Source organism: Tinamus guttatus, unplaced genomic scaffold (assembly GCF_059628265.1).
Source record: "Tinamus guttatus ecotype Peru unplaced genomic scaffold, ASM5962826v1 Tinamus_guttatus_pri_ptg000295l, whole genome shotgun sequence".
Classification (NCBI taxonomy): Eukaryota; Metazoa; Chordata; class Aves; order Tinamiformes; family Tinamidae; genus Tinamus; species Tinamus guttatus.
The window spans coordinates 189568-205803 of record NW_028288829.1 but is presented as its reverse complement, the minus strand read 5'-3'; the positions used below and the strand labels follow the sequence as shown (position 1 = coordinate 205803).

Sequence of the window (16236 nt, the reverse complement as noted above, 5' to 3'; positions counted from 1 at the left end):
GGAAAGCGTTCCCTTTTAGCACGAAATGTATTTGGATTAACATGATTCTGGAAGTCATTTTGTCCCTCAAACTGTGCATTTCTGTGTCCTGTTTGCTGACAGCTTTTAGCTATAATGCATTTACTTTTAACATTAGGCCGAACTCTTTAGTTAGAGTGGGCAAAGGATACTCGAGTTTCCCAGAAAACGAGAGCCTATGCTTGTCTGTCCATTATCTGAACATTGAGCTTTTTATTTGTTGAATCTGAATACCTTCTTTTTTCTTCTTCTTCTTTTACTAAACCTCTAGGAAATGCTTTGAAATGTAGCAGTTATTTTCCTGCAGTAGTTGTTTTTTTGGCTAATCTCGTTTTTCTTTTTTTTTTTTTTTTTTCCTGCCAGGCTTCCAAGATACCGCAGAACTGCTGCCCACTGCTTGTATTTGTGAATCCGAAAAGTGGGGGTCTAAAAGGTCGGGATCTGCTCTACAGTTTTAGAAAGCTGCTAAATCCCCATCAGATCTTTGAGCTTACTAATGGCGGCCCACTGCCTGGGTAAATTGTGGTATTTTCTTTATTATTGGTGCTATTTTATTACCTGTTTTGGAAGGGTCAGATTTACCAGATTTAAAGATCTAAATTCCATCTGTTCACTGGATAAGTCAATATAAGTAAATTTTATTCTTTTCCTGAAGATCAGAGTGGTGGATCACTCCTTCCAACTGGTCTTATTCTGAAAACGAATGAAAACTTTACAGTTCTCTAATGAAAAGGGAACAGAGTAGTTTCTGATGTGTGTGCTCACATCAAGGCTAACAGGGCCCAATCCTGGGAAAGTCATACAAACTTTATTATAATGCATAACTCTGAACTATAACCAGTAAAAACATTTTATGGTAAACTGGGGTTGGAACGAAAAATGTCATACGGCCTCACAACGCTTCTCATTTTCATTTTTATTCTGATGTTTCATAGAAACTAGCAGGAAGATACAATAAAATTTTCTATCTTGACTCATGGAGCTTGGCCAGAACAGCAGATTTAACAGGGGCTGCCTGATCCCAGCTGCAGCATTTCTAAGTACAAAAGCAGAGCTTGACGAGCTCTTGGGGATGCAGTGGCCGATTACTTGATTTAACCAACGCAGATTTGTTACCAGCTCCATAAAACAGAGTGGTGTTCATAGTTTACTCAAAGTACCCTGGCATTTCGGTGCTGTTTTAACAGCAATTCTTGACAGACTGTTCAAAGCAAATTTTCCTGTAGTTTCCATCGGGAGTATGCAGCTTATGCAAGAAACAGGAAAAACAACCAGTGCAGACTAATTATTTTGTGAGTGCTGTATAATTCTGTTGCGCTGTAATTCAAGCTACAACTCAGGTAGTTAGTAAGTGTTGTTAAACCCATAGATTTCTTTTCTTTTTTTTTTTTTAGCTTGGGTAGCTTTACGGCAAAATACTGTCACTTTTTTACAGCTCCCTGTGAAATACAAATTCCGTGGCAGCATGGCTTTGTAAGAAGGGATGCAAAGTCACAAAGTGTGAGAGCGAAGGAGAAAATGGCCCTATATTCTGTTTTACAAGGGCAATCATAACATAGTGCTTGCACTGTAGGAAGCGCTACTTCAAAAAAAAAAAAAAAAGCCAAAACTTTAGAGATTTACAGATTTTCAGATTAAAATGGTGAATAAGTAAATCTCTGTTTTGAGTGAGAAAGGAATTCATTCACTCCATTAACCCAATTATTGCCAGCTATGAAAAGCCGTAGGAAATTGTGCTTTCTCACTGCTTTTAAGCACATAAAAAGCAGCTTCTGCAGATCTGTTGGCTTTCCTAACCCTGCTCCGGAGCGAAGGGCAGAGGGAGGAGCCCGTGTGGGCTCCTCTCGGGAGCGCCTAGTCCCAAGGAGCCTGCTGTAAGCCCGCGTCTTCCCTCTCGGTGTCTCGGCAGGTTCCACGCGTTCTCCGGGGTGCCCTCCTTCCGCGTGCTGGTGTGCGGCGGCGACGGCACCGTGGGCTGGGTGCTGGGCGCCCTCGAGGAGATCAGGCACAAGCTGGCGTGCTCGGAGCCCTCCGTGGCCATCCTGCCTTTGGGAACGGGTGAGCAGCGCGCGCTTCCCAAGCCGCTCCGGTTCCGCGCTCGCCCCGCTGCGCTGGGAGGGCCCCGGCCTCCGTTCCTCTTCGGAGTACGGTTGTAGGTAGCACTGTTCAGCGGCAGATACGTTATTTGGAGACCTAGGTGTCCTGTCAGTGTGGTAATAATTCAGTAGCAAACTTGTGATGATGGAAACTTAACAACTTTGTTATTTCACAATGCCTTTTCCATAAGGACTGCTGGGGAAAAAATGGTATCATAACCATTAAATCAGAATAATGAACTCAGCAACTTGAGTTGGGGCTGGCAGAGAACAGAACAAAGACTCCTCCTTCCACATAGCTCAGGGTTGTGTTTAGGTTTTATTGTCCCTGTTGGGTTGTCATTTGAGTTCAGCAAGTACTGATTCATGGGGACTCATTTTCAGCCTGTCACAGGGTGAAAGGTGCTTTAGATGCTGGTTTTCTATTGAAGAGATATAAAGATCCATTCTCTGTTACTCACCCTGAGATGGTATCTATCACACACAATTCTCAGTATGAAGTTTCTTAATTTCGACTCTTTGGAAGTCACTTCATTCTGCGGTGTCTTATGACACTTGCATCCCCTGTCCCAGAAGGTGGGGTAGGAAGGGACTGTTTGATTTTTCTATTGGTGTTTTCACTAACTAAATACAGCCCTGTTTTGGGGGTCTTCACTCTTGCCAGGTAACGACCTGGGGAGGGTTCTGCGCTGGGGAGCCGGCTACAGCGGGGAGGACCCCTACTCCGTTCTGGTGTCCGTGGACGAGGCCGACGACGTCCTCATGGATCGCTGGACTATCCTCTTGGATGCTGAAGAGCCCGCGGAAGGTGCCGAGAACGGCCTGGCAGAGCCGGAGCCTCCCAAGGTGAGACCGGGCCCCTTCGGATCTGGAGAAACCCTTGTCCAAGTGAAAGTCACAAAACAGGCGGATTTAGCACAGTTTCGTCTCTATTGCCCGCGTATCTTCACGCGTGGCCATTGCTTAGCAAGCCAGTGCTTGGCAAACATGGCAGATGTTTGTTTAAAATGCATCAAGTAGGTGAAGCTGAGGTCTGTACTTACTAGCTTAAATTGTTTACTCCCCAAGACAAGGGAAGGAGCCTGATGATATCGTGGTGAATCCATGGTTAATGCCAAATGTAATGGTGGCGTTAGATGTTCCATGAGCTGCGTGCTTGTTGCATAGAATCACTTGGAGAAGCAGGATTAGTTTTATTTCAGCATTTACAGGAATAACTTGACTTAGGCTTCTAGCAATTATTAATTGAATTAAATTTCGGCACTCCTGTTAGTTACTACTTAAATCAATAATTGCCCATAGAGCTTTATTTTTAGTACGGTACCTCTGGAGCTTATTTTCTTAAGTCTGTTAAAGTTCAGATGGAAGAATCATTTCCAAAGCACATTTCTACTGAAAACTTTCGGAAACTTGGTTTGCACAGCAAGCCTCGAGGAAATTATAAGGAAAGATTTTTGTTTCCTTGTTTGTTTGTTTTGTTAGATTGTACAGATGAACAATTACTGTGGTCTTGGCATTGATGCAGAGCTGAGTCTGGATTTTCATCATGCTAGAGAAGAAGAACCTGGGAAATTTAATAGCAGGTAATCCTGGGGAAGAAGCGAAGCACGGGGTGGGTATGCAAAAATATTCGTGTATTGTGGGATTTCATCATTGCTGATTTATGCCATGACTGAAAATCTCAAAATGATACAAATAACACTACCTGAGGCAAGGCTAGCACAGGAGGAATTAAATTATCTATAAATTCTTCCACATGGAGTTTATGTGGGTTTTGTTTTTCCAAATGAGAAAGCCAAAGCAGTGTGTAGAAGAACTGTCGTTATTATTCAGGATATTTGCTTGCCAATATTTTTGATATCAATATCAGTGAAATTTCAGGATAATGGAAATCCTCTTTTTCAAACAGATGCATAAAATGCATAAATAAAAGATAAAGATAAAAATTTAAAAAATAAAGGTAAGAAATTAAATATAAAAAGCATGAATTTCCATTATTTGACCCTATTAGGACAAGAGTGCCACTGGAATCCACATTTGCTAACTGTCTCCAGCACTTTTTCTACCTGGTGCTGGTATTCACGTGGAGAAGAAATTTAGTGTGGGGATTATAATCAGCTCTTTGGACAGAGATTTTTCCATTTCTTTAGGTTATTATATTGCAAATAATTAATCCTATGCAATAACGGTTTCAAACAGTACAGAATTAGAGCTATGTGTTGTACCATGATTTAATAAATGCTTCCAATCCAGACAAGGCCAAAAGATACTACTGGTAATGTACCAGGGCACATTTTGTCTGCTTTGAATGCATAAAATACCAAAAAAATAAGACTGCTGCTGTGTGAAGAAACAACCTTCAGGAACTGAAAGAGCCCAGCACAGGATAATGACTGCAGAGACAGTCCTGAATCTCGTGAATTTAAGAAAACTTTTATGGATTGTCGAGGTTGGCAGGGCCTGGATACCTTTGTGCATGGCCCCCCTGGTGAAGGGTGAAAAGCACCAGAGTCCTCTCACTCTGTCATTAAATACATACCCCATCCAGTCCCCCCAGCTTTAGGACCTCAGCTTATGAGAGGTGAATGATTAACATCAGATGCAATTGGTCTTGGCTGCCTCTGGCAAAAAAAAAAAAAATGCGGTTTTTCAGCACAGAAGTTTATTTTTAAAGAAGTTTTGCATTCAGGCAACACTTTGAGAACTTTTCCATGATAAAATTTTGAGGTCCCCTAATCAACAGTATGGTTTGTCAATGGTATAAATCAATGGTGTAAGTAGTAGCAGTTTGTGATTAATACTTTGTTTCTGGAACAAAGCAGAGGATTTCACAGAGGTTTTTAATTGAAAAGTTCTTTAAGCGTGTCTGCCAGAGGACAATGTTATCCCACTGCTGTAGATGATGCTGTGCTGTCACTTCAGTAACAGTCTGCTGGTCTGCCCCTAGGTTTCACAACAAGGGCGTTTATGTGAAGGTTGGGCTGCAGAAGATAAGTCATACCAGAAATCTTCACAAAGACATCAAGCTCCAGGTGGACCAGCATGAGGTGGAGCTGCCAAGTATAGAAGGACTCATTTTTATTAATATCCCCAGGTAAAGAGGAGAGGAGGGATCCTCATTTGGTCCTACGTAGTTATGGAGGGATCCTGCATATCTTTATGTATGTATGGGAATGCTGCTTGGTATTTGACCATCACCCCTGTTGCTAAATGGTCTAGATGAGACCTTTGATTGCTGCCCCCTGCACAACCCGAGCTCTGAAGCTGTGCCTGGGAAAGCCAACCCTTAGGAAGGTTTTGACATCATTTGGTGGAACCACCTGCTTATGGCAGCACAAACCCCATATACACACATGCGCATGAGAACCGTGGGGGAAAAAGATCATGATTAGCACTGAGTGATCCATGTGCTCAGAAAACAAGAGAGTGATTTGAGGAAGGAAGGCTGATAAATCATAGGAAGCAGTTTCTAGGAGCACCTGTGGGGCTAAAAGTGTACAAATAACTGCTAAACTATTAGTTTTGCATGGCACAGAAATAAAATAAATCGTATTTTACCTTTAGTTATTTTCCTTAAGTTTTCCTTCAGTAGTTTCTATGAGTATGGTCAAGGTCAGTAAAATCTGTATTAACTTTTTCAATCCTTTGAAGGTAAGGAAGGCTATAACCCGTATTTCCCAGCAAACTAAAGCTCTCTGGAGTTGTGTTTTTCATGTGGAAATGGCTTCACTACTTCTCCCACTCCTGAAATACCGGAAGTCTCCCACATTTTTGGAGTTCTCCCCCCTTTTCCAGTGTGATGGTCTGGCTGGGTCCAAAGCAGGTCTGAGCTTTGATCTGTGATCCGTGGGCGCTCACGCCGCTGTTTTCCCCGTGCAGCTGGGGCTCCGGAGCCGATCTCTGGGGCTCGGAGAGCGACAACCGCTTCGAGAAGCCGCGGATCGACGACGGCCTCCTCGAGGTGGTCGGCGTCACCGGCGTCGTGCACATGGTGAGTGGGTGCTGGGAACAGCGGGGGCCTGGATGGGGATGTGGGAAGTGTTGGGAGCGTGAAGGGCTCGTTAAAATGCTTAGGAAAGCGTGCCTGATGGCTCCAGCAGCCATTGAACTCACTAAAAACCACACACACACACACATATATATATATAAAATTATAAACAATTATTTAAACATTTAAATCCATAGTCCTGTGTCTCACGAAGCTGCGAAACAGGACTATGATTTCTGATCCCAAAAGAGAAATGTTAGTTACAGAAAGCAGTGAAAACTTAAGGCTGAAGTAAATGCAATGCATTTGCTTATATCTCCTCTAGTAAGGAGGAGTTATAAAAAACAATAGTCATCAAATGGTCATAAGCAATAAAAGGAAGATTAGAGTTTTATTTCTTCTGTATTTCCTTAGCCCTTTAAATATGTTTATATATTTTTCTAGGATTATATGAGCAATGCTTTACTGTATGCTTGTGTCTCTTCAAGCTGTTAGCTATGTAATGTAATGATAGCACTTAGTGTCTAAGTTGTGGGTGGCGACCATAAAACTAGCTTATTTCAAAATGCATTACTTTTATTGTAACCTTTATCATGGTGTCAAAACCAGCTACAGGATGAAAAACATTGTATAATTTGAATGTTATGATAACACCCACTCATCATTTAAGATTTTTTTGTAAATACAGTCCCGTCTCATTACAGTCAGGCTGCCCTTCGTTGGCAGAGAGACTCCTAAAAGACAAGTGGTTTTAATTCTTCCATGTCTTATCTGTGTGTTAAAATGGCCAGCTAGTGGCAAGGCTGTCCCTTGGATTCTTTGTTTGATTATTTTTTTGGTATTTCTTTCACCATTTTAAGAAATCTTCTGAAAAAGTGGTATGTGACCAGATAGCTGGAGACTAAAAATCTCTACAAAAAGCAAAAACGGAAAAGTGGGTACTTAAGATTGTTTGTGCAGCTCAACCTTTGGGGTCTGCCAGCTTCGCAGTTTTATAATTTATTTCTTTAAAGGAGTACAAATACAAAACATTCCATTAGAAGAAGCAGTTTGCTAGAGATCCTTGGATGCAATGTGTGGGAATATCAATATTAACAAACCTGTACTCTGGCTTTGTGATCTTGCATTAAGGTTTTTACCTGCATGTTTGGTGCCTCTATATGTTCCCCAAGAGGATTTATAGCAGGAAAATTAACTTTGCTTCACATTTCACAGGTAACACTGGCCCACTAGCTGTAGATGAATACGGAGGTGAATATGGCAAAATTCTCCCTCCGTGTTCATATGCTAAAGCGCTTCTAGGTTCTCAAGTTTTGCATAGACCAAAGTCCGTGTGAGTAGTTAAGTAGTTTGAAAAATATGTTTACTGCTTTATGGAGAGAAGGGAGTGAAAGTGAAGAAGATATTGGTGGGTGTGAGCTCTTTTACCACCCTGAATGTACAGATGACAGCCCTGTGTATGTTCTTTGCCTTGGACAGCATTCTGGGGGGATATATGAGTATATCTTCATGCAGTGACTTAAAGGGATTCATGTTGCATCAGGATGTGTATGCCCTGCAGATTTGCTTAAACAGTTCTCCCAACTGAAACTTGGAATTTCTGCTGACAGTGTGACTTTATCAACTCCTTCTGCCAGCTTAAGTGCAACTAAGGATTTGCTGGAGCTTCCTGGGTTTTGGCATGGATGATGTCTTGGCTTTGACTTCCCAACAGGGCCAGGTCCAAGGAGGTCTCCGATCAGGAATCCGCATAGCCCAGGGCTCCTACTTCCGTGTAACGCTCCTAAAGCCAATTCCCGTCCAGGTTGATGGAGAGCCCTGGATCCAGGCCCCAGGCCAAATCATCATTTCTGCTGCAGGACCAAAGGTACTGGCTGTCGTTTCGTCTCAGCGATTTGACTTGGTTTTCCGTGGATATCGGCATTGCTTTTCCTTCCTCTCTCCTTGTTGTGCTCGATGATGGATGTTACCAAAGCTGGTCAGCAGAGGGTGGTAACTGTTGAGTAAACACAAAGCAGCCTCTACAGAGAGTGGTTCGAGGGCTCTCTCTGCTGACTGTTTAGGAAAACAGCCTGGGCTTCAGCCCAACTTGCTCATCTTCTTTCCTCTGTGGAGGTCTCGAGCAGTGTTGCTGGCACTAGAGCAGGTTGGAGTCACGAGAGCAATGTCATGCTGGGGGAAAGACAGTCTGTCCCTACGAAAATGCGCAAGGTGAACAACAGGGCTCTGAGGAAAAGAGGCTTCTGAGTAAATAGTTGTCCGTTTTCCCTGTATAAATCAAGGTGCTTCAGTTAGCTGTGTATTTAAATTATTTTTCTGTTGCAGGAACAACATTTTGCTCATTCACAACTTGCCTTAGATCTGATCGTAGGCTACTATAGCTGCTTTGGTACTCGCTCACTTTCCTCAAAATCTGCCTCTTTCAGGTCCATATGTTGAAAAAGTCCAAGCAGAAGCAGAAGAAAACTGGAAGCCTGAAAGAGACGAGAACGGATGTCGGCCTGTCAGTCACTGAAGGAGGGCGCTGAAGGGGGATCCGTGGTCAGCGACTACTGTAGATACCACAGTGGTTCAGCGAGACTGAGTGCAGACAGCTGGGCCAGAAGGGTTGCCTGTGAGCGTGCCTTTCATTACATAATATAGTGCTGGTTTCTGCTTGGTTATTCAAAGACCTCAGTGCCTCATTGCTGCAAATACTTGTTATGTACCACTTGTCATCTGAATTGTTTACTTTGGGTTGCTTTTCTGTAAACCATTCCCCAGTTTTTAGTTTATGGAAACTGAGGCCAAACACAGGCTCCAAGATGCTGAGGTTTCCACATCTGTTTTTACAAAAGCTCCTCCTCTCTTCCCTGTTTTTCTCTTCAAGAAAACCATTCCATAGAAATATCATTCCATAAATGAAAATCTGTTCCTTTAAATTAATGTTCATAGTAGCCTCCAAATCAAAAAAAAAAAAAAAAAAGGCAGAGATGAGCTGCTGAGGCCTCCTCAGATGACTCCAAATAACACAGCCAAAGCAGTGCTACCATAGAAGAGAAAAAAATAAAACACAGGAGAGATGATTTCTATTAAAGGAGTCTCATACAGTGGGGAGAGACTGTACTGGAACAGTTGAGTCAAAATATTTAGGAAAATTTGGTTTTAACAATATTTGGACAATATGAATGAAGGAAAAACAGCTTTTAAAGCAAATTGTCAACCACTGTTTAACTTCTCCTACATGGAGTCAAACCCTGGTTTTAAAAACATTTGAATTTCAGTAGTTACCATTCTAAAGTAAAAAGGAATCAGAATTCCCTTAGGCAGTATTACATTATACTAATTATTTTCTGTCATTGAGAAATTACCTTCGACACCACACTTCTCTCCATGTTTTTGTGTTATATGTCGGACTCTTACTTCAGAGCAACCTTCAAAGACTAAAAGAACCATCATTAATTACAGTGAAAGAAATACCATTTAGTGTTTACTAAAGCAAATTAGGGCAGTGACAGGTTAAAGCTGAGCTGAAATAGGGTGCTGCAGGCTTCAGATGATGGGGAATGCGGCAGTTTTTTGGAAAACTCACTCACCCAGTGAGCCTGCGTGGGTCCCTCGCTGCTGCTGATGTTGCAGCAGTTGCAGGGCCGGGTGTTTGGTGGCTTCCATTGAACTTGTGCTCTTCAGGGGTTGCCCCTCTTCCAGCTCCCGTGGGATCAGACTACCTCTCCGTGCTCACCTGCCTGCTGAAGATACGGGGATGCAGTATTTTCTTCACAGCTTTCTGCTAAAGACTGGGGATGGAGCTGGCCAGTTGGCCCTGCTGGCCACGACCGCAGTGGCCGTGGTCCTCGCTCGCCTCTCGGCCAGTCTCATCTCACTGTGCTCGTGGAGCGACTGGACCCTTCAGGTGACAGACCAGGTTGCCCTCGGCCCGCTCGGCTGCGGGGAGGAACATGCCCGTGGTTCTCCTGCCTGGAGCAGCTCCGGGTGCGCTGGAGAGCGCATGGTGGCAACAGGCAGCGCTGCGGACGGCGTGAGCGCGTCACACGAGTGGCAGCTGTGAAGCTGTAGAGACAGGCAGAGGAGCCACGCGAAGATGGCACGAGCTGTTTCTCCTCGCTGCCCAGGGGTTCTTGTTGCTAACAAGGCCTTGCTGCTCCGGTGGAGGTGCTTTCAGAGGATAATTCCTTTGTTTTCAGTGAAGCTTCCTATTAATTGTTTAAATCATTAATTTGTTAGGGGCGATTTCATGTACTGCCACTTGGACCACAAGTTATTGCACGTCAGCTATGAAGGTGATTGTGTTGATGACACACAGCTAAAATGCTCATCTCTTAGTTATTAAAAATTGGGGATTATCTGTACTTCAGAGCGTGGGCAGGAAGGGACCGACTGTAGCTCATCCAGCATCCTGGTACTGGCATTACCAGTAGGAAGGGACAAGTGTTGTCTTTTGGGATATGTGTCCTCAGGATGAAGCTAACAACTTAGGAAATCTTAAGTAGATTGCTGCTTGTGGCCTGGAAAGCCAAAGAAACTGCTTGGCATATAGCTGGAAGACCAATGGCATGGTCTTTTTCCCAACTGAAGACTCTCTGGTGGAGAGGCAAATTGCTGACTTTTGTTTACAGAAATCATAAGGGAACTTAAAGTTTGTTGGTACTGACCATTCCGTGCAGCCTTTCACTCACCGCCTTGTACTGCCTGAAACAAAACGAAACTCCTGGGTCAGGGAGCATTTGACTGTGATTCCACATTCCCAGGATGTTGTACAAGCCTGTCTGAGGGAAGCACCGCAGCAGGAAACCTGCTCTTCTTCCCTAGCAGGAGCATGAATGTGTTCTCCTCACAAAGAGGATCCTAGCAAAGGGGAGGGGAAAGGGAGAGGTCCTTTCTTTTCACAGAAAGTGGCTCTCACAAATTAATTGAGCAGACTCCATGATATATATTGGAATTAAAGTTTATCTTGAGTAGAAAATACTTGCCATAGGGTGCCTCTCTTAAATGATTTTTGGAATGTTGTCAAAAATTTGGCAGCTGAGAGAGAAAAGCTCTTCTAGAACCTTTTAACAGGGAAAAAAAAAAACATTGAGTAGTGTTTAGATCTTCCAATTTCAGATACTGCGAAAGACCAGTATGCGACGGGCCTTTTCTAAGTAGCTTTTCATCACATTATGTATCTTAGAGGGCCTAAGGAATTCTTCCATAATAATATAACACTTGAAGAGAGGTGTTGACTCCTTGTGTTTAACGCTAAGCATCCTGAGTTAGCGCTTGCACTGGAAAATGTGGTAGTAGCAAAATTACCGTGGGAAAAGGCCCCGTTGTGTCAGAGACGGGTGCTGAGCAGCATCAGGGATGTGGAATTAGAGACCACAGGCCTAGACGGGGGGAAATGCAGGTGCACAGCCACCCGGAGGGCACTTCTTGGTCCTCTCTCGACAGCTTTGCTTTCTCACCTCGCTTCATGCCACCATGGATGTTGGTGCTCCACCTTCCCTGGTGTCCTCAGAGGCTTTCCAGAACGGCGGAGAGAGGAGTCTGGAAGGCACGGTGCAAATCCTGACAAGAAAGGATATGGTCAGTTGCTAAAATCCATTTTGATGAGTAAATTCATCATTTCTGTCCTGAGCTGGGACAACCTAAATTCCAGATATCACGCTGGGGATAAAATATTCTCCCCTAACACAACTTCCAGCCTTCATGCAGTCAGTTTAAACTGCTGATGCTCTTGTTGCATTGATTTTTAAATGAAAGTATATGGAGCTATTTTGCCAAAAATACTTTTTTATTTATACATGTGTGTGCATGTGTATACATATATAGATATGTGTGTGTGTGTGTGCACATAGTCTTTAACTTCTGTTTTTTTACAGTGCATATTGTTTTGCAGCACAGCAGTGTTCACCTCTGGGTCTCTGTCGCTGCTTTTGGTCAGGATGCTGAGAGTTTGCTTTCTTGCTGGTCCCATTCAGGCTCCCAGCACGTATTTCTAGTGTCCTAATGCAAGTCATTTCCAGCCAGACACGATGGTAAGTCAAAGCACAACTCTTTCAAGTGCAGTGTCTGCTTGAGTACCCTCCGAGCTTGCATTGCACAGTGGGGATTGAGCTCACCTTGCTCTTTGGGGATTTATATCAAATCTTAATGTGTTTAAAGCCAGTGGTAGCATTTAATGTAATGCTTTAAAAGTTAGAGGAAGCCGTAGCATAGTTTGTGGCAAAATGTAAATAGGGAACAAAACCTAAATGAACTATTATAGACAATTGCTCACTAATCCTCACAGTTACCCTCTTCAGAATGTTGTACACATTGCACTTCTTTAAAGAGCAAATAATGTGCTTGTTCTGAGCGTTAGCTCCTAGGAAGTGATAAGCATTGACACATGCACATTCCTGGTGTATAAATGCACCATTGCTGAAGTGAAGCCTCATTTCATTTGAGGAGGAGGCAGGATGAACCAGGTGGGAGGCGGGGGTTGGTGATGGGTTTAAAACACCCATTCTGGGCCTCAAACACCCACTAGTTTCTACTTCCACATCAGCCGTGTAACAGCTCGGGTTTGTGCTGCAGCCTTGGCTCCGTTTGGGGCTTCGCCCTCGCGCTGCGCCGGGGTCACCCGTGTTTTTGCACTTAACAGTAATTGCAGCTTACATACACTTAGGGTGTGGCAAAATTGCAGAGTTTGTACTTCTGAAAATAAGGGGATTATTCACTCTACAGATGGAATATGCACTTTCAGGCTATAAAGAAGGAAAAAACAAGTCTGTAGAAAGCAACAGTTTAAGCCTTCAGGAGTTGCACGGACTGCAGTGTCCCTTCATCCCTGTCTCCAATACTGTGTTCTCGTTGAAAGCCCTGCTTGGGAAGGAGAGAAGATGGTATCTTCCCCACATTGCAATATGTATTTATTTCTGACTGACTGAAAGTTCATATATATTTTTAAAACAGTTACAAATTGGCTGCTATTTGAGGAATTAGGATTATTATACTGATTTTATACGTAAAGTAATGTTAAAGTTTATTTATAATGTTAACATTTACTGATTTCACACTTTATTTGTATGAGAGGTCCGGCCCAAAAGTGTTTGTTTCTTTTGCTATTTAAGGTATATTGGGGGGACTAAGAGTGTAGCCATTGAGTATACGGAATGCAGCAAATTGAGTGCAACCTACTAAAACAATTTCTAAATGTGCAGTTAGACCAGACAGTGACCATTGATTGTAAACTCATACATGTCAACTGAAACAATGCACTCCTTTGTGTTTTGGAGGCATTGTTTCTGCTTCCTGTGACAGTCAATGAAACAGTTGCCTTCTGGTTTAGACTCCTTCCTGTGCCCCTTTGGAGAAATTGAGGTGTTATGACCTTTTTGCCATGGACTTAACTGAATTTGTACTCATACAAGTGTTGTACTGAACGTGCTTTCCTAAAGATGGACTTTATTTTTTTGTGAAGATAATTTATGAGAATGTTTTTTAAGCAGTTTGGTGTTCTTGAAAAAGTCGGTTGGAAGTACTGAAATAAATGTGTGTAGATATTAATTAAAGATGTATTCCAAAGCAAAGTATGTTTTTTTCAATAGGGTGCTGTTGCTGGTGTAGTTGTTCCCGATTGCTCCCAGTGAGGCTCCGTTTAACATGTCGGTGAAGCGTGGGAGTTGGGAGAAGGCTTCGTTCCAGCACCTGCGCCTTCCACTCCGGGAGGAATCCGGAACGGGAACGGGTGCCAAGTGATGAGTTTTTCCCTGGGGAGAACCTGTTATGGCTGCAGGGCCGAGGCGGGAAAGCCCTCCCGCTCGCATGTCCCACGCAGTGGTGGCCACCTGGCTCCCGTGGTTTCCTCATGCTCCTTCTGCAGGCTCCTCATGGGTTCCTTGCTGCCGGGGCTGCCGGAGGCTCTTGAGGAATTGAGGAGTTCATTGTAGGTGCTTATACAACCCGTGCTGCTGCCATAAAACGAGCTCAACCCCTGGGGCTTGTTTCATAGCAATAGTCATATTGCCGCAGCTTTTTGGACACGCCAAAAGCGAGTTATTCTGGGGATAGTTTAGATAGAAATGGTGTAGACACCAGAAAGCAGGTTCTGACTTGCAGACAGAGGCAGCTTCTCTGCTCTGAGAGCAGAGCATCGGAGCTTGTCGCTCGCCAGGGCCCTGGGTCCCTCCTGCTTGTGAACCACCACAAGGTGTTTAATCTTCTCAAACTGTGGCTTAACTAGTGCTTAAATAACTGCGTTCAGTGCTTTTCACCTCTCATTATTGAAAGCGGTCAGCCTCGAGCGTTGGTTTCCTAGATAAATGCTGCTTTAATTTAAGGATATACGTAAGGTGTCTTAGGGCTTTTCTTGCGAATGTTCTAATAGCTTCGTAATAAATCAGCTTGCCTGAAAAAGCAAAGCTGAGACGACCACCGAACAGTTTAGTTACTGATCAGTGCTTAATTCTTTGTGCAGCTGCCTAGTAATTCTCCCTCAAAAATATATATAAGCATATAAGTGGTTGGAAGCTATTTCCACATTGTGTGCCTCAGACTAATAAGTGCATATCACACATTTACTTGTGGTCTCAAAAACAGGGTTTTAATGGTGTAACTTGTTTCTCAACGTCTGCCTTGCAAATCACTATGCTGTGCTAACTTGTCTACAAATAACATACCTAATGTACTAACTGGTTAAAAAAGAAAGTAATTTATAAAAGATGGGCTTTTCTCTGCCCATCTGTAAGCATCTGTAAGCATCTGTATGTCCTTGGATTAGAATAATTCTGTATATATTTTGCAATGTGTTTGTATTTAATTTGACTGTACATTTTGCACTGATTTTAAATTCTGTCTCCAGTTATAATTTGCAGTTACCAGAGATCTATAACTAGAATTTATGTCTGTGGAAAAAAAAATACAGTATCTATTCCACCCTCGATCTTTGTGAAGTAGTCATGCTTTGAAATTAGTGAGATAAACTTGGGCAGAGAGAAATGTGTTTTGCTGCAGCTGTATTCCAGGCACTGCTGTCTGAGGGTGTCTCGTGCTCCGTGGAAAGGCTGCTGCGCACGGAAGGCAGCAGCATTGCTGATTTCTTGCCTCATGGTTTTGAGATGACACCTCCAAACTGTTGTGGTTTGTGGTATCTGGCACCGTGCAAGCACGTATGGAGCCACTTTACCAGGGACAGCACTTTCTCTAACTGGTAAGATTTTTATGGGAGAGCAGGGTCCTCACGTGTTGCGTGTCCCTGTTTTTGACTCCTTGCCTTGTCTGTGCTCCTCTGGAAACTCCTGGTTCCGTATTCCTGGCGCTGGGCTGGAGAAGCCATGCACCAAAGGCATGGCGTGGTGGCAGGGCTGGGTCCCAGGCGACCAGCACGCTCTGTCCTGCTACACACAGAGGGATTCCTGGTGCAAACAGAAGGTGCTGAGTGAGAGCTGGGGGAGCCCCTTGGCCATGGCGAGCGAGGCCTGAGGAGGAAGATGGCTGGGCAGGGAGGAAGGCAACGAAGCCTTCCCGCAGTGCGAGCAGGAGCCGCAGAGCACGGGAGAGCAAACAGCGCTGCCACACACCAGGAGAGGAATGAGGCTACTCCCGTGCTGAACTGGAAAGGGAGGCCACAGAACAAGGGTTTCATTATTGCAAAAGCACTCGGAACATCAATTAATAGCAGCAGGCTGATAGCTCATTATCCTTTGCCCTCCTCTCGCACGAGATGTCACCTCACAGGGCAACGAGGACTCTTGGTATTAATTATCCGCCCTTCAAACAAGTTTCACTAGGCCTTGTGAACAGTGGCTAAGCCTCACAAATAGGGAATCAGCAGAAAAAAAGGTAGTATAATAAAAAGCCTTTGGTACCTGACCTTTGGTACGTGACACAACAGCTTCTCTTACTCAAGAGCAGGGTGGTGTGAGACAGCAGGAAAAAAGGGCTGTGTGTGAAGAGGATAAGAGAGGCAAGAGCAGTGTGTGGAAACGCCCTGCTCTCCTGCTGCATCCCCAAGGCTCCCCCAGGGTTAAGGCAGGGGGTAAGCGCGGGCGGCTGGAAGGGACCCTTGACACCCTCGCCCGAGGCGGCTTGGATGGTGACTGCTCGTCACTGTTAAGAGCACATGACTTTTACACACACACTGAGGCACCAGCTGCACAGCCTTGATCAAAA

The 16236-nt window shown here is 44.0% G+C and overlaps 1 protein-coding gene across 1 annotated transcript in view; it reads left to right on the top strand.

The window, feature by feature from the left end:
- The window catches only part of DGKQ (diacylglycerol kinase theta), a 72271-nt gene extending 63624 nt beyond the window's left edge, over positions 1–8647 (top strand). Inside the window, exons 16-23 of the mRNA XM_088527906.1 lie at positions 382–533; positions 1928–2076; positions 2779–2960; positions 3597–3697; positions 5062–5208; positions 5994–6105; positions 7817–7969; positions 8529–8647. Coding sequence (XP_088384032.1) covers positions 382–533; positions 1928–2076; positions 2779–2960; positions 3597–3697; positions 5062–5208; positions 5994–6105; positions 7817–7969; positions 8529–8630 — 1098 coding nt within the window. The 3' untranslated portion in view covers positions 8631–8647. The remainder of the gene's footprint in view (positions 1–381; positions 534–1927; positions 2077–2778; positions 2961–3596; positions 3698–5061; positions 5209–5993; positions 6106–7816; positions 7970–8528) is intronic.
- The last annotated feature ends 7589 nt before the right edge of the window (positions 8648–16236 follow it).